Source organism: Lonchura striata, chromosome 3 (assembly GCF_050655825.1).
Source record: "Lonchura striata isolate lonStrDom1 chromosome 3, ASM5065582v1, whole genome shotgun sequence".
NCBI lineage: Eukaryota > Metazoa > Chordata > Aves > Passeriformes > Estrildidae > Lonchura > Lonchura striata.
In genome coordinates this window covers 56,198,869-56,212,108 of record NC_140705.1, presented here as the reverse complement: position 1 = coordinate 56,212,108, position 13,240 = coordinate 56,198,869, and the positions used below count along the sequence as shown (strand labels likewise).

Sequence of the window (13,240 nt, the reverse complement as noted above, 5' to 3'; positions counted from 1 at the left end):
AAGAAGAAAGTATTCTAAGAGAACTTGTGCTGCATTTTAGAACAGGTGATTTTCTTAAATCCTCAGGACTGTACATTGTCATCTCTTTTATGTGTTTTGTTGCATCTGATTTCAAAGCATGCTATTTGGCATGTATTGTGAGAGCGTTTGCATAATACAGCAGGAAAATAAAGAGAAGTGAATTAAGTGTTGTACAGGAATAATTTACATAGAGTTCCAAATCTCTTACATAATTTGTTCAAGGACTAGAATCAAGAAAGCTTAGCTTCATAATTCTTCCTTCCAGGATGAACTGCAGAGACATCTATTAAGTGTTAGTTTTCAATAGTTTGCTCTGTCCTGTCCTTGTATTATCTGAAATCTCATTTTTGATAGCAAATTTGAAGGAGACTTTCATTAAAGTATTTGACTGGAAAGCCACTGTTTGTCTTGTAGTGTAGTGTGTGCTTCACAAGAAAGTCATGCAAAGGGGAGACCTTCTCATTTATCTAGAGAGAAAGGCCCTCCCTAGAGTTTACAGTGGGTCAAAGAAGATGAAACACTGGGAAGCTGAGCTCAAAACATTTGCAGAACAGATTATTTTTATTGTGTTTGAGTAAATAGGTAAGTTAATGGCTTTCCACCATTTTTTGTATCAGAAAAGACTTCATATTAATGAAGCTTACTTGCTTGCATATGTAAGTGTAAGAAAAGCAGATTGATATTGTTGTTGCAGTTGTTGAGAGAGACAGGCCTCCATTCTGATAATGTTTCCCAGCTACTGTTTATTAGCATTCATTTAAATTTGTACCCTGTAGTAAAATCTAGCAGGTTTAATGCTTTTTTAAAATCGTGCTCAATGATTAATTTGATTTTCTGTCTGGATTTTCTTTCTGTCAGTTTTGGAGTATAGTCATTACAATTGTGCACTTTTGCTACAAGATTCCTTGTTAGTCAAAGATAGTTTTTACTATAAACTTTGCACATTAGAATTTAATCCATATTCCTGCCCAAAAAACCAGACATCTTAAGATGAAGGTCAGGCGTAGTGGTGCAAAGCAGTTGGTGGCAGATACCCTCTGGCCCAGTCAAGTAACTCATTACACATTTTTACTGCTATATTACCTGCATTCTAGTACACCTGCCAATACTTATGCATTATTGAATTGAAAAATATTTATTGAATTACAGAAATTATAGTTATATAAAATGTCATTTTTGAGATAGTCAAACGAAAGTGAATCAGTGATTGTTTTCTTTCTTTAAACAGAATTTAAAGCAAGTAATTTGAAAATTTGGAAAATATCACTGGCCCACAGCTGAAGTTTAAGATTCTGATCTAGAGTTTACTGAGGCCAAAGGTAGTGCTCTACTGATTGGGAGGTTTTAGTTGGATTAAGTGACCATATGCTTTTATTCTATATGATGAAATAGGCTTAACTTTTAAAAGGGTCAAGGATTATGTTATCTTATGTAAATAATTCTCATGAATTTTAGTATATTAATATCTTGCTTGAGGGAAGTTACAAATATTTTATTCAAGGCCTGTTTTTCTTCTGCCTTGGCTTTGGTGTATTAAAGCAGTCAAAATATATTTAACAAACACTAAAATTTTCAATGGGATCAACCAAAAAGTTGAGATCATTAGATTTTTTTTCATAGACTCTATTGCATAATATGACAAGAGTAAAGTTTGGGACAGGCCTTTGTTTTGTAATTGTTGTATATATGTATATAAAGAAACTCCAGAGGAAAACAGATTTTAACTACATTATCTTTGTTGCTATGGAGAGTAAGACTGGAATTATATTATATATAATTTGCATATAGGAAGTGCCTGGGATTTTGGTGTTTATTCCTTTACAGAAATCAGTTCTGTGCTAGGACTGGTTTAAGATTTTTTTTTCCTATAGTGGTGAGTATCTCTTCATAGATGTAGTATAGTTTGAGTACTCAAAAAAGAGTAATTATTTTATATGTATAAGTTTATGAGCTTATGTAGGTCTTGTAATTTTCATACAAGAAGATGCAACAAAATGCTGGTTTGAACAATTCTGCTCCATTGCACTGCTTGAGAGTTAGTGTCCATTTATAAACATACAATTCAGTTTATTGCTGTGCCAGTAATACTTCCAAGTCTGTATCTCCAAATGCTAAGAAAAAATAAATATTGAAGTTGTTAACCATCATTAACTTGAGTTTTGATTTTTTTTCCTGGAATTTAATCGTTATTTACAGTAAACAAATATTTATCTTCTAGCTATTACATCAGTAAGTGACCCAGGAAATGATACTTCACTTTCTGATTTGTCTTCCTATTTCAGGCAAACTCAAATCTCTTGCTTCCTGCACCATCATCTCTCTCACCACACTCCAAGCTAAGACTGCCAGGCGCTCTGAGTATTCCACTGAATCCTCTGTATTCTTTCACTGCTGAAAGTGGTAAGTTTCTTTATTTCTTCACTCTTTTTAGGGAAGAGGTGATAACTTCTATGAAGACTTTTTTATTTTCTGCCTTTTAAAATTTTGCTGTGCAGCTCTTTTGGGGACTAACCCAGTTTGGTTATATGTGATACTGTTTATTAAGCGCAGTGTGATACAGTCCAATGCTGATGCGTGTTTCTTTGTAATACTATTTTTTTTCTTTAAGCTGTATATCTATTTATTAGTGTAAGTTTGTAGAAGAGGATGAGATTGCCAGCTTTTCTTAATTTAATATTTTGATAATATTTTAATGCTTACTAAAGTATCTTAAACATGGGCACTCAAAAAGAATATAATTTAAAAACATATATACTAATACATGATCATACTGCCTGATAGTCTATTTGCAGTTGTTTTAAATCTATTTTTAGATTTTTTTTCCCCTAAAGATATTTTATATTGAAAGATTTTGAGAAAAAGGTAAGCAATGCAATTATGTACATTCGTGATGTTTATTTTGCTAATAATATGTTTCATTGATAATCACAGTATTTAATAATAAAATTTATAATTTCATGCCATTTTTTCTGGGCACCTGTAAAATAAGACAAAAAATTGGCACCTTAATTTCAAAGTGTTTTTGTTTTGTATCCTTGAGAAGAGTAAAAAGAATTCCAGAGGGAGGGTGGAATATATAATGAAATAAAAACACGTAATAGAGATTTCAAATGTAGATAGTAAAGATAGGAATAATGTCTATAATTATATAGAATTATCTCCTAAAGGCAGACAATTTTTTTCGCAAATGAAGTTATGATTACTTTTTCTGAGCAGCTGGGGAAATGGTTCTTAGCATGGTCTAAAAGATAGACCACTGGTCTCAGGATCACTCTTACTCACTAATTCACAATGCAAATGGCCATACAGCAATTAACTTCAGTATTTTTATTTTCTACCTAAACAAAAGAGCTTGGAGCCATACTAATACTCATCTGTTGCTCAAAGGATGCATATTATTTCCACAGTAGAAGGCATATGCTTACATATTGTGAATACTTAAAGTGGACTAACCCTTTAAAGAACATTAACGTACACTTTTAAGTTGTTCTACATGGCTATTCCTAGTATTGCTCAAACCAAGGAATTTTATTTTCTTGAATTTTACTTTATGCAAAAGCACAGATAAAAGTGTTGATGGAGACTTCCTAAATAGCATGAGCGAACATAGGTGTATGTTACAGCTGTTCATGAGCACTCACAGTGTTTTTTGTTTCCAAAGCTGACCAATACTTCCAAGATGATCCATGGGTACAGGAAAGTATTTCTAGAAGGGAAGTGTAGTAAAAAAAGGAAATATAATAAAAGAAGAAGCCATGAGAACAGGAAGATTTTTAAGGGAAGGCAACCATAAAAATACTAATGGAACACAACTGAAATAGATTTTTCTGTAAGAAAATGTTTTGTGGGCCTCCAAGTTGTTCTTCTGTGGTAGACTTGTTTTCAGTGAAACATGAAAAAGATTTACTTATCTATTTCATCATTCCCCATTGGTTATAAGCTGTGAAGATAAGTGCTGGTGTTCATAGTGCCTAACTACCAGTTAAATTTTGCTTTTGAGTAATAGAAAATCTGTACTTAAATGCATCTATTGATTTATTGCTTGTGCTGGAAAGATAGAACCTTTATTTTCTGTGTTGATTTTATATACAAAATATATTTTCATTTTGTACTTACGTTAATTGGGATGTTACACTGATCACAATTGCTTGTTCTAGAGATCCAGCAGATGGTTACACATTCCTGAAGCTTATGTTGAGAGTTCAGTTCTGTCACCTTTTACTGGGCATTTAGTGCTTCTTAAAGCAAAATGGAGAATTCCCATTTACATCTGTAAACCTCTGTTAGCAATATATTTAACCACGTAACTGGTGTATGTGCATGCTCTAATAGTTCGGTAAGGTGATAGCTGTTATCTTGTAGTACAGGTAGTGTAGTAGCCTGAATATATGCAGTCCTTTATTTTTAAAAAACAGTTTAATTGCCTTGGTCTTGCCTGAGGTAGGAAACAATGAGAAAACAGTGTTTCCATCTATGTGTTATATGGACAGTAGCAGTAAAACAGCACATCTTTCTTGACGTTTAAATCTTTTCATATCCAGATACTTTTGCAGAATTAGCTGTTTGTGACTTTTATATTAAAATACTTCAAATAAAAGTAATATTCACTGTTATCACTTTTAAATATGTGTGTTCATTTTGACAAATGGGTTCTGTATACCCTGACATATTGTGTGTTTTGGCTTTTCTTCAAGTGCATAATTTCAGAGATTTATAGGCTTTAATGAAGCCCCAGTTTTATTCTGCTATTTCCCCACTTCCCTCAAGAGCAGTTAGCTCATGGATGCCAAGGGAGGACTGCCTTTGTTTCCAACCAGCTCTAAATTAAGTAATTAATTGTTTAATCATCTGATAGAGAGCTTCAGTATCTTTCTCAATGACAGAATATTCTTTATGTGAGATGAATAAAGACAAGACCATGATATTATTGACCATGGAGCCAAACCCTCCTCCTTAAAATGGATTCGCTCAGAGCTCAGGACTGTATCCATTTGGATTTTGAATATTTCCAAGGATGGAGGCTCCAAAACATCTCTGGACAACCTATTGCAATAGTGGACTGTTTTCACGGGAAAGGATTTTTAATGATCTTTAAATTATATTTAGTGCATTCCAGTCTGCTTTGGTGCATATTTCTCCTGTAGTTCAGGAGTTGGGATTTTCCCTTGAACTTCAAGAGGTTCTTGTTGGTCCATTTGTGTGCCTTGTCAGGGTGCCTCTGAATGGCAGCATGTTCCTCTGCTGTATCAGCTCCTCCTCCCAGATTTTTATTACTGCAAATTCACTGAGGATGCACTCAGTGCTATCATCCAGGTCATTAATGGAGAAGTTCAAGTGTGGACACCAGTATCAACCTGTGGAGTGCACCACTGGTCTAAAGTCTCCAGTTAGATTTCATGAGTGGTTACAAACCTGTAAATCTCCAGTTCAGCCAACTTACCAGTCTGCTGCACTGTCTGTTTTAACTTGAGCCATTCGTCTGTGGGAATGGGGGACAGTGTTGAAAGTCTTGCCAAATTCAAGGTTAACAACATCTACTTGATTCTTTGCAGTGCTGTATGAGAGTTTTGTCAAGAGCATTGGTAGAATTACTAGAAAAACATAATGAATTTTGTCAAATAGTAATTAGCAAACAAGTGCCACAAAGCAGGTACAATACATGGATCAACTTATTTTTATGTGTTATGTATAAAGCATTTCATTAGAGACATTTAATCAGATTTAACAGAGTTAATTACAGAAAATGTGTGTTGTGTGCCTTCCTCTCACAAAGATTGTTTTAAATTTGAGGGAAAGGCATGGAACTTAGGTTTTCTTGCCATCTGTCATGATAGCCTGTTTGCCGAAATTTTTCATCAAGAGTGTGACTCATTTTACCACATCAGGATAATTTTTGTGTCTGCCTCAGTATAGTTGTAGCTGTGCTCATAGCTATGTCAGTAATTTGGAAAGTTTGCTAGATGTTTGTCTTTAGAGAAAGTCATCCTCTTTGAGTTTTACATTTATAATTTAGGTTCACTAAGTCTTATGAGTGTTTAGTACTTGTAAGGAATCGGTCCCTAAAGGTATGTAATATTTAAGGTTGCTGAACTTCTTTTTTTCTTCCTTTGCTTTCCTTTTTTTCTTGTTTTTCCTTCAGTGGTAACAGCATTTGATTAAGATCTGTCTTTGATAGTCAGAATTGAGGTTTTACTTTGCCTGTGCTGTAAGCTCTGGCTATGTTCATGCTTAGTGCTAGTTTTATCATACCTGGCCTGTAGTGCTGTTCTGCAGCACAGCAGTATAGCATTATCCAGGGATTTGTCTTAAACATTCCTGTCTCTTTCTTCTCATATGCTCCTCTTTCATAAATTTTTCCAGGATGACCATTTCCTAGTTGTTATTTTTTTAGCAAATAGGGAAGTAGCAAAAACTCCAGATTCTCAATTGCTCATCTGGCTGACAGACCTTAAAATCCCCTCTGGTTTTGTTTGCTTTTCCTCCTTAAGACTGTGAGCATCTTTGGACAGTGAAATCACCTTCCTATGAGGCACTGTTCTGGAGGTCTGTGGTATGCCATGAAAGAAATATCTGGCATCTTTGGGCTTTATTCAACAGTGACTCTTCAGTAACTACCATTATGTTCAGGACATGCTTTCTAAAATAAGTTTTAGGTTTCAAGTCATTGTAATTAACGGTGACCCTAATTGTTAATTATGTGGGAGATTGAAGCTTGACTATAAATACTACACAGATCTGTTCACAGAAATTTGGACTTCAATAAAATCAGTTAATTAAACTTGCTCTTAAAAATTAATTACGTATGTGCTAGAAACGTGATGGTTCTTGTATCATTAAAGAAAGTCTCAGAAACAAAAAAAATACAACATTTTGGCAGGGTTGAGAACAATTAGAAATTTTCTCTCCATTAACACAACTGACAGTCAAAGGTGTTTTCCACCTATATAAAGAGAAAGCTTCAAAGTACTCTATTGCTTTCTAAAAAATAAACAAAACTGACTTCACATTTTTTAAGTCCTCTTCTGCATTTGATATTGAAGACTGCTTCTTTCAGTCTCAAGCAAATGGTGAAATAGATTTCTACATGAAAGATATCAGAAATATTCATGCATCAGTTAAATGTTCTTAAAATACCATTTATATTCTTGGGGTTTTTTTTAAGAATCAGAAAAAGGAGGTACAATTTTGCTACACCAGGTAGCAAAATTCACATTGTGCAGAGATGCTGCAGAAATACATGTCAAAAGTTGCAGTCTCATGTATGTTAAGTCATTGATTGATTCCCCCCCCAGTATTTCATGCTTTCTCCACAACTCTGTAACATCCATCATTCAGTACTGCAATGGCTGTGGAGGAATTGGATGGGTTTGTTTGGGTTTTTTGGCAGGTATATGCCACTCGCATAGCTTTGTGCCATTCAAGGAAGAACGTCTGCAGAAAGCTTGTTCAGTGTGGCCTTATTCTTTTTAGTCTCTCGCTAAGAAACTCTTAGGGGAAAGAAGACTTAGACACACTGTAATTGAACATGTATCAAATGAACAATTTAATTCAATTTGTTATTCTAATAACTTATTTTTTTCTATTTGAGAATAATCGTCAACAAAATATTCCAAAGAGATACTAAAAACAACAGAGTTTGTATTAATTGAGGAGTGCATGTAAGTGTACTATATAGTCCAAGTATAAGATGAAATACAGTATTTGTAATATCTCTTGAAAGAAGTGATTGAAAGGCATAAGATGACTAAAAGAAGCCATGTGGCACAGGTGGTGGCATTGCCATCTTCCCTGCACTACTGTGCTGAAAATATCTAATTTTGATCTTGGGTGGGGGAATATTTTTGTTTAGAGGAAGTGGCAGTGGCAGTGCCCATTGGAGAAATCTGTTACTGGGATCCAATCCATGCAGGCAAATTGAATGACACATAAATCACTGGATACATACTTTTTTTTTTAATCCTAGCATATCAGTGTTAATACTGTATTTTAACAAATCATATTTTAACATAGAAGTGAAATATCTTTATATCCACTTCTTAAGAAAAATATCTTGAGTATGTGTAAAAGACTTCTTGCAATAAACATAAGGAAATAATTCAATTTTGTTTTGAAAGAATATTGGGTGTATCTGTTCCCTGTTGAATTGTAATGTATGCTGCCTCATTAGCTCACCCAGCAGCTTCATTTAGATTTACTGTAATGGTGAAAGCAATTAAGCCTGCAGGGCTGCACAGATCAGAGCTATGGAAATGGTGTAGCAATTTGCCATAATGTCTAAGTTCCATTGACAGTTTTCTTTTTATCCCCACATCTTAAAATTCGGGCAGAAGCATGTTATGGTGAAGAGAACCAAAGATACACCTAAAAGTAGTTCGGAACCCATACTGTTAATTGAAAGTGGTTTGAGTGTAGTACAATCTGCTATAGGTAATGATAGGAAACTAATTTTACTTTATTTATGAAAAAACTTACAAAAGGGAAATAGGTAATATATAATAATTTCACAGAGTTTCTCAATTTCATTAGCATTGGTGAGTCTGCTGGCCTTTTTTTTCTTGTGGTATTGATTGAGAAAATAATCAAGTGATGTTATGAGGACTGTAAAACATAGTTTAGTAGTCTTTTCATTGTTTGACTGATCTTGTTTATCTTTTCTGTTTATTCTTACTATACTACTACTGCTCCCTCCTCCTTCTACAGAGGGAGAAATGCAAGTTCCCCCTGCACTAAGGGATATTCCTAATGGCCTTGATGTGATCAGGCAGTCCAATGGGTAAAATATGTTTCCATTAGCAGTCTGCTACCCATAAAGTCTGAAGCTGGACAGAAATGCAGAACACTTTCAGTATGTGCTGTAGAGGTGCTGCCAACATAGGAAGTGATACATGAGAATAAATGCTTGTGGAGTGGTTTGCTTCCTGCAAGCTGCAGTCTGCTGCTAGTAGATTATGTCATGTGTTTGAAAAAGGGGAATGTGCATCAAGATGGAAGAAATAAGTGCCTAGTACTTGTCTCTCACTTTACAGTTATTTTTCTATGTTCTTACACAGTTTGCTGTCTTCCTGCTCTGTCACATATCTGAAGACCTAATTCTGCCTGACATACTTTTAAGAAATTGATACTTTGAAAAATTCTCAAGAGAACTGTTCTTACATTTTTATGGGGATGATTTTTTTTAAATGTGACCCTTTTCATTTTATTATAGTGGGATGCTGATGCTAAAAAATTAAGAATTTTGCCTAGTATTTTCTTATACATTCCTAAATGTAGAAATGTGAGTTGCTTTCTGGTATTGCAAGAAATATCTTATTGCTACTTTGAAGAATTCTCATGTTCTCTGTAATTTGTAGGATGTAACTGATTTTAACTCTGTGGCTGGATCAACTATGTATGTTTTCTTTCTTTTGGAAACTGAATTACTTAAACATCCCCACCACCACTTGGTCTGCAATAATAGATAGCAATAGTGATAACAGTAGTGCAGAATACTAGCACTTCCTAAGTGAGTAAACGACTTATTTTAGTCCCTTGGTTTTTGAATATATTTTTCTGTTGTGGGATTTTTACCTCCTATTAACCAAAGATAAACATACCTTTGCAGTCATTAGAAGCCTTTGTTTTAACTAAAGATTACTGCTTAGTCACTGAGAATTTATTATAATGAATTAAGATTTAGATCCAGTTAGCAGATTTTCTCTTTATTTTTTAAAAGGTAGTAGGAGAACTCAATAGAGAGGAATCAGCAACTCAACACCACAGATCAGCTCTCAGCAAGTGTCAACTGATGTAAATACACTGATATTTGCTTAAAGTATTTTTACCATGAGCAGAAGAGCTTTAAGTCTAAAGTGCTTTTTTATATATGTCTTAATTTGAATGGGAACTCCCCTGGGGAAAATGATCATTCATTTTAAGATATTCATATCTCTCACTTTGACTTAAGGGAAATGTGTAAGAGAAGGGAGAAAATAAAAAAAAAATTATTTTTTTCGGTTCGCTTATAATGCTATGGAAGAATTGGAAAAACAGCTTACAGATATCTTTCTCAAAGTTAGTTTTCTTTTAAAACAACAGGAATATCTTATCACAAGATGTTTTTGTTATTTTTTATATCTCCTTCTTTTATAACCTATTTGGCTATACCATTTACATTTTGAAGTAGCTGTGACTCAGTTTCTTCAGTGCAAATAGATTACAAAGGCTCATGATGTTCCAGCTTGCAGGTGACTTTGGCAGTAAATAAAAATCAAGAGTATCAGGCCACACCTGTGCCTTCATCATGGCTTACAGGCAGCTCAGGCCATTCTGCAAGGGAAAGAACTTTCTTAGAGCTCTGTGACATGCTGTGCTGCCCACATCATTGGACAATGTCAGAGTTCTGGCTCAAGGCACAAATACAGGACCTTGTTTTAAGGTAGAGGAGCTGGGTGTTTACATTTATAAAATGAATAGTAAAAATTATTTTTAATTCGAAAACATAAGTTGTATAAATAGATTCATCTAACCACAAAAATGTTCTAATAGAATAGTAAAGACACAGAGACATAACCATTAACATTAATGACAGTCTAGTTCTCGTATTGTAAAAGGTTGCTTATCCAGTTTTTTCTATCTGATTGATAAGATGTTATAAATGTCAGAAGAGTTTGTATTTTCTAGTTAAACTTGCTAGAATTGTTTATACTGAGATCAAAGATACACATGTTCCTTTTTTATATGTTCTTTCTCATGTTTCTTCTAGGTAAGTTAATTAAAATATTTCTGTAAAAATTACATTAAATACAGAGCACAATAACAGCAATCTTTGAAGATTCCAAAAACTTTATCTAAAGAACACCATTTATATTTACTCGAAATTGGTGTATGTTAGGGTAATTACTGCTGAACCTTCAGGCTAAAGGAAGTTCTCTCAGCCAAATTATACAAGGGTGTGGATTAAATGAAGCATTACTCTCTCCTTGGCAGCAATGGGTATAGATTGCAAAATCAGGGTGTGACGTTGCACTCTGGTGAGTCGCTGCCAAAATATATTTGGCCTAAGTGTGCCCTTACTTTTCTCAGTTATGTGGATCCTAAAACAACTGATTAATTAATTCCTAAGTAGAGAGGTCCTGTTAACTGTTTTCATTCTGAGCTTGTCTGTAATTTTGGGCTATTGAGCCACAAAACAACAACATGCTTGAATGAAATTTCAGCTGGTCACAGAGGGAGAAACAGTCCTTCTCCCAAGGACTGTGCAGTAAAGTACAGCAGAAATGTACTGTGAATAAAATGAGGAAATTGATCCTTGCCTGTATTCCTCCATTTCTTTTGTTCCTGTAATTTCCAGAGGAGCTGGGAGGACTATGCAAAAACCCTGGTAGCAGCTGTGATGCACAGGAGGGAGGCATCTCCATCTACCAAGAGGAAACCAAAGTACTTTGACTTCATCACTGCTTTTGACAAATTAGTAAATTCTAAGTGCATTAAAAGAAAAAAAAATCTTATGTTTTAAACATACATTGTCCATTCCATTTTGGTACGCATGCATACTTTTTTAACTGCTTTAAAAAGCCTTTGCTAATTTTGTTGATAGATTTTTATGTGTGAAACAATTAAACTTCCATGGATTCAAATGCACCTTGTTATTCTTGTTGTTGAACCACCAATTTCAGTGAGAGCAAACCTCCATGACGTGATTAATTCTATTCATATAACACCTTTTAAGTTAACTTTGGGTGTATGTGGTCTGTAGTATGCTTTGCAGTAGGTTGGGGTACTGATGCAGTTTGGTCATTGTAGTTTGATACGGATCATGTTGGACCTATAGAAACTAATGATAGAGGATTGTGGCTTGGGAAAGCATTAAGAAAGCAGGTACAGAGAAGTGAGGGCTTCCATAGGTGTGTAATTCAGATATTGCTGTTGTCACATAGTAGTTTGCTGTTACATACAGTACTGGCCTCAATGTGCTGCCTTGATCCAGATGAAATGAGAGCTTCACTGGAGCCTGCATGCTCATCATTAGCTTGCTTTCTTGCTTGCTGGAAGTTGTAAGGAACAATGATTCATTGCTTGTTGGCCTCAATGAAGCACTAGAATTCTCTTAAAACTCTGCTTCTGAAAACCTTTATTTGGGTGATTTCTGCAACCTTATGGCATGCAGTGAAGGATTGCAGAGGTTCCTTTCTCATGTTTTCCTCCCATAATTAGGGCTCCGTTTCTTCAGTTTTTACTTCATCAGGGAAAGAAAAAAGATTCAAGTGGCAAAAAGGCAAATTAAAAAAAAACTCTCCCTTGCTCACTTGACCCTGGGCTTTGTTCTGGCTTGCTGGACAGTCCCTTTGCAGAAGGCTCTTGACCATGTAACAGATAGTACTTGACACTCTGAATCTTATCTAAAGATTGACTCCAGCATACTGCATCTCCATATGATTCTAGATACTACATCCCCTTTTCCTGTCCTGTCGATCTCTACTCCAGCTGTCTATCTATGCTGGCTTCTGGTGCCTCATTGATTGGAGTGTTCTACAGATTAGCTGAAGGGAGTTGCAGTGGCATATGTTGATACAGGGCTTTCTGGAATCCATTCAGATCCTGACTGGTCAAAGGAAGCAGACTGCTACAGCCAATATGCCAAATTAAAACATACAGAAAATTAGAGCTTCTTTCAAAATACGTGTTGAGTATCTTTTGGTGTGACAAATTGCCTAGTAGCAATTTGAAGTGTTGTGAGAATTCATTTGCCAAACTTCTGGTTGTCACTATGCACCTACAGAGCGTAATAAAGATTCCCTTTGTGAGGCATTGTATTTTCACGTGAAGACCTTTTCCTACTCCTTGCATCTTTGAGTTTTCATTAATGGATAATCACATTTAAGCAGAGTTCACCTCTATAGTAAAAAGAGATGAGCTTATGCTTAAAGTCGGGGGGAGGGTGGGACATGACTGTCTCAATACAGAAAAGGTATCCATGAGGTACATCACCTCTTCTGCTTGTTCAGGAGAATGTTGTAACAGAGTTATGCCTGCTGCTAGTTGAAGAATGTCTATTGTGAGCCAGGCCTTAGCTAAAACCAAGCAGGTGTTTCTTTCCTGTAAGGACTCCAAGCATGTTCTTGGAATTTTTCATTTTTGAAATAATTTAAAACACAAGTTCTGAATATATATATTGATTAAATGGCAACTTTTCACCTTTTGTGTCCAGCAGTTCAATCTAATATAATGTGTGTTCTGCCAG

The 13,240-nt window shown here is 35.0% G+C and overlaps 1 protein-coding gene across 10 annotated transcripts in view; it reads left to right on the top strand.

Moving 5' to 3' along the window:
* AHI1 (Abelson helper integration site 1) overlaps positions 1 to 13,240 on the top strand; it is an 83,885-nt gene that overhangs the window by 35,729 nt on the left and 34,916 nt on the right. For all 10 annotated transcript variants that reach the window (XM_021540652.3, XM_021540648.3, XM_021540650.3 and 7 more), the window contains one exon: positions 2,304 to 2,421. In XM_021540652.3, the coding sequence (XP_021396327.2) occupies positions 2,304 to 2,421 (118 nt within the window). The remainder of the gene's footprint in view (positions 1 to 2,303; positions 2,422 to 13,240) is intronic.